This window comes from Lytechinus pictus, chromosome 7 (assembly GCF_037042905.1).
Source record: "Lytechinus pictus isolate F3 Inbred chromosome 7, Lp3.0, whole genome shotgun sequence".
NCBI classification, from domain to species: domain Eukaryota; kingdom Metazoa; phylum Echinodermata; class Echinoidea; order Temnopleuroida; family Toxopneustidae; genus Lytechinus; species Lytechinus pictus.
This window is the reverse complement of record NC_087251.1, coordinates 27469799-27474879: the sequence shown is the minus strand read 5'-3', so window position 1 is coordinate 27474879 and position 5081 is coordinate 27469799. Positions and strand designations below refer to the sequence as shown.

The 5081-nt window shown below is 39.4% G+C and overlaps 1 protein-coding gene across 1 annotated transcript; it reads right to left on the bottom strand.

The window, feature by feature from the left end:
• Window positions 1–518: 518 nt before the first annotated feature.
• On the bottom strand, window positions 519–5081 carry LOC129265863 (periostin-like). Its single transcript, XM_054903786.2, has 5 exons — window positions 4647–5081; window positions 4074–4291; window positions 3321–3507; window positions 2908–3120; window positions 519–2050 (listed from the first exon to the last, which is right to left on the bottom strand). Exons 1-5 carry the CDS (start codon window positions 4963–4965, stop codon window positions 1911–1913), a joined length of 1077 nt encoding a protein of 358 aa, XP_054759761.2. The 5' UTR covers window positions 4966–5081; the 3' UTR covers window positions 519–1910.

Sequence of the window (5081 nt, the reverse complement as noted above, 5' to 3'; positions counted from 1 at the left end):
TAGTCTCATTGCGTTTTTCCTGCTTTTGTGCAAACGCTTCCTACGATTGACGAGGAATGACCAGTTTTTTGTCATACAACGTGAGAATAAGATGTACTCAATGAGCATTTGTCAAAACTTGAGGGAGGCCATGCAAAAACCATACGGTAAAATTTTTATACTTTCGTATATATAAGTTTAAGTGGTGGTTCATTACCCCCCCCCCCCCCCGGTTTCGTGGTTCCCTATACGTGTAAGACAATTAAAAATTGATTGGTCTGCATAACGTTTAACTGAATATATTTGTTTTTCGACTTAAAAAAAAAGCTTCATATTAAATAAATGCCGCCGAATCATTATCCCAGTCTATTTGTTACATTTTAATGCCATTGAGACTCCTATAGTCATGTTAGCATGTATATATAGCGGCGCCATCAAAACTCCTTATCGATGTGTTGCTGAATTGACTATGTGTCTGACCGATTTAAATTGTCTCAAGCCAAGATTCTAACCACTCCCAAGGATTTTTTTAATCTAGATCGGCTGTGAATGGTGACCAGCCGAATATTAGATTAAGATTTAAACCATTGGGCTTTAAATAGAGCTAAAATATTTGAACTCAAATCAGATTTAAAAGTTGAATATCCTAAAGATTAAAAATAAATCAAAAATTTGGTTGGTCAACATTCACAACCGATCTTGATTTATTTCAAATTCTTGGAATTTAGAGTGCAATAAGAAATGTTTAATTTAATCATTTCGGCGGGTGGGACACCGAATATACACAAACACGTGGTTTTAAGAGTGTATCATTAGATTCGTGGCGTGAATTGGTCACATTATGCTGGATGCCGTTGCATAAAACTTGTCGTTATCATATGGGATTTCACAACTACTACGCGGACTCTTTCAAGAACATTGAGAATATATTGAAAATGTTTATCAAAACAGAATGAACGGCTTAGGTCATTATCGAAAATTGGTGAACCAGAAGGGTAAATCGTCCTAAGATTAGGAGCCGATGAAAATTTACAAATAAATGTGGTTTATATCTAAAACGACAATGTTATTTTGATTTACCGATTTGACAAGGCTGATGAAAGAGCTTTTGTATTTAGATTCTCAATGCTTCAGAGAGCTTCTGCGTAGGGATTGCATTATGACGCGGCCACTCTCTATACAACGCACCAATTCCTTTCATTTGTTGAAAATGAAAGTCAAATCACAGTGGAGAGCCGAGAGGCTTTTGTCGACAGTTGGACCTGGACAGCAGATCGTCCGAAGATGGACCGGACGAACAATTAGAAATTGTTATATGTCCAGAGTCACGAGACGCTGCTGTCCCGGTCGACCAACATTCGACAAAAGCCTCTCCGTTCTCCCATCATGTCCATGTAATTTGCATGAATCAATGCTTTGTGTCGAGAGAAACTGAAATTTTAACATCAAGAAGGGGTTGAAATTTCTCGACATCACAAGTACAGCATGGATGGACAACTTCAATGTTTGACAGTAATCATTTCACACATGCATCCATCATTTCACACATTCTAATCAAATCATAAAGCGGTCTGTTCATACATTCATTCTCCACTCTTCATTCATGTTTTAAAAATGGATTTAATGTACAATAATGAAGTCTGTGCGATATAACTTATTATGCCGAGGGAAATTTATTATTGAAAATAAAAGATCACTTCAACTACAGGCAAGGGATATGAAATTCATCAGAAACATAAATTCTGAGCAAATACTGGTTAGTAGTATCAAGAAATTGAATGGGAAAGATAAACATTAGATGTCTAATCTTAAATCATGTATTGTATTTTAGACTTTTGGGTTCGGCTGCATGGTATCACCACGTGATCAACTTACTAAAACTATCAATTAAATTGAACTAGTACAAAATTTCAAATTGACGCCATGAAGTCTTAGACGAGGACGTAATGTTCTTGAGATGGAATGATGACCCGATCGATGACGTGAATGACTCCGTTGGTGGTCGGGATGTCGGCTTTGATTACCTGGCTCGCTTTAGATTGGTCTCTTTCTTTGTTCAAGATGATTTTTCCTGCATGTGGGTAAAGGAGATTTTATTGGTTTACTTTGGAAAGTCCGGGCATCATATATTAAACCAAAATTAAACATAAAATAAGACATAGATAAGAACCTCTCAGTGCCTTGATGTCAAAAAATTGCACATAGCTTCAAGGAATATGACCAACGTTTCGACAAAGTCATACATAGAACTTTACTGACTTAATACATGTAATATTAGTTAGTAGACCGGGACGCGCTCCGGGACAGCGGATCATACTTATTTGCACGGACGAGCAATTGCAAATTGTCGTTGTTCAGAGTAAGATTCCGCTTCTGTCCCGATCCACCAGCTTTTGACAAAAGCCTCCCAGTTTTGTGATTTGACTTAAATTTTCAAAGGAATATATGGCACATGAGAGTAATTTATCCGCGCGTAAAGCATGCCGGACAGGCGTAAGTAAAGATCACATGACTTTGATTAAAATACATTAAAATATACAAAATGTTTGTATATCAAAATAATGATAGAAACAATGTCATGTTCATACATTTTCATAATTAAGGCCTTTGGGGAGGCTAGACTGTATTTTGTATTTCATTTTAATTATCCACAATGCAGTTCGGGGTTTTCTGGCAATGAACTGGCCGAAATTATGGCTGTCTTATATTTCAGGCCATTTAACTTTTGATTTGAGCTGGACAAGTACCCGTTTAACATATCTAGTTTTAATGTACTGTTAATTGTGAATAAAGTCGGTGAACTAAAGCAAAATCTATCGTGGGATTGATTTGAACTTTTGATAAACTATGATTAACACGTGAGTGAATGGGGGTCTCTAATATACCAATGTGAGCCCAATAGGTATACGTTGTTGGAGAGCGGCTTACCGTTTTCAATGGTGACCGAGATCTCGCTTCCTTGAGAGGTTCGAAGCCTTTGCCCCGATGACAGTGAGGCAGAATATCTGACGTCAGAGATCACGTGGTTCTTTAGAATATTTCGTAGTTTAGTCATGTTTCTCAGGAGGTCCGAAAGGGCTCCAGATGGAAGCGCATAGAAGGCGGCATTTGTTGGCACAAGAACGGTGACGGGGTCGGATACTGGAAATAAATATAAAAACATTTTAATACATTCAAAATATATTTCAAATGACTCAATTTGCAAAACAAATATATAAATAAGATACTTATAGGGTGCAGCCACAAACATATTTATAAATTTTCTATATTGTTTTACTGTGGTTTCCATTCACTGAGGATTTTTAATGCAGTGTTCTTGTATTATGACTGTTCAGGTTTACCTGCAAGATCAACGAGGTCAGCATGTTTCAGGAGATCGAAGACGATGGAGAAGGCCTCGTTGTCATCCAGGGTATCAACGACGTTACCGACCGGTAGTGGATAGATCACCTTGTCGACTACTTGAACGAGTCCATTGCTTGCCATAATATCGGCTTTAACGATTTTAGCTCCATTCACGGTGACCACCTGTATAAGGAATTAAAAAATAGAGATAAACCTTACAAAAATCTTGCATAATATGGTTTTACACTCGGATTTCCAAGTGTCTCAATAATTCATTTGGGTCGATGCTAGTTTTGTCTCTTTATTTCGCAACTGACACTAAGGATTTACATTCCAGGTGCCGCGGAAACGGGGGGGGGTAAAGCCCCCCCCCCCCCCACTTTTTCCAAAACCCGTGTAAAAAGTAAAATATTGCCATCTTATTCCGATTGTGATTTTGTGCATGGTCAGCCCCCCTCCCCAGTTTCAAAACCATTCTGCGGCATCTCTATCATGTGTATTCTAAGTAGGGCCTACGCTTGATAACTATCCCCGCTTTTAGAAATAAAAGCAAACAGAATGCACAAATACTCGAAAAGAACCAGTTAGTACAAGCTTTTTCAAAATTGCCTACTATTTCATGTTCCCAAACTTTTTTGGACGCCAAGGATTGTGATAACAAAGTCGAAAATAGATTCAACCATTATTTCAATGCTAATTTCTCTGAAAAGGAATTTCGTTCCATATTTCCTTAACAAAGAAATACACACCTTCGTGACCTGGTTGTAAACATTGAATCGAAGTTTGGCGCCGTTTAAGCTTTGGACCATCTGGTTGTTGACGACATCTGTAGATCTGATCGTTCCTGGAATCACCCACGCCCTGACAAGTTGCTTCAGAGACGCCTGGTCTGGTTTCAGTTTGTCGGGAAGTTCCCTCTTCCATTTCTGGACAGCCTCGTCATTGGGCAGGCATAGCGTGACGGATGCTGTGAAAATATGGTTTGAATATGTAAAAGGGTAATGGTTAAAGGTTAATGTTAAAGAAAACGGCTATTTGATGTTAAAGCTTAATTCATGAAATGGTACTATTTGGAGAGGGACCATCATAATCTCGGGCAGGTATACAATGGTGACAGTGTTGCTGTTTTTAACCCACAGTTGATATGAATTATGAATTTCTTTAGGGGGTTCACTTTTTAAGGTATTTTCTCACAATAAGAGATCAACTCTACCATATTATGTCTATTTTTTTTTCATAATTGGTGTTCTAGGGGATGGGGTATTTAATAAGTCCCCGAACCCCTGTTTATACGGCCCTATAAGGTGAAAACTGAAATTTACCAAGTTGTTCGTCCCTGAGCATCTGCCTCATGTTAACCTGCTCTGCAATCTTGGATGCCTCACGGAGCCCCAGGATTGCCAACATGTCGAGGACGTCGTCACGGGTGGACACATCAATGGGACTGAAGAACATCTTTGGAGAGGGCTTCTCCAACATCTTCCTCAGGTACTCTGTGGACGAGATCTCTCGGTTCTTCTGCTTGATATCGTCCGACGACGCCGGTTTCGGTGTCGGCTTGACGGCAACGGCTACCCCGACCAGAACGGCTAGAAAGGCGACAACAGACTGCATGGTCAAGTTCGTGGTTGCTTGGTGCATGAGCAGATTGACAGAGATACGTCCGACCAGCCTGGACCCACTAAAGACAAGGTGTGGCGAAGGAGCCTGGGTAGCAGTTTATATACACTCTCTTCGCCATCTCGTACCTCAAAGTG

Excerpts from the sequence above, each read along its gene's own strand:
- LOC129265863 (XM_054903786.2), bottom strand. The coding sequence starts at position 4,965 with ATGCACCAAGCAACCACGAACTTGACCATGCAGTCTGTTGTCGCCTTT. Across the intron at positions 4,292-4,646 it reads GCTCAGGGACGAACAACTTG|CATCCGTCACGCTATGCCTG; the intron begins GTAAATTTCAGT and ends ATATTTTCACAG. Across the intron at positions 3,508-4,073 it reads TTTACAACCAGGTCACGAAG|GTGGTCACCGTGAATGGAGC; the intron begins GTGTGTATTTCT and ends TTCCTTATACAG.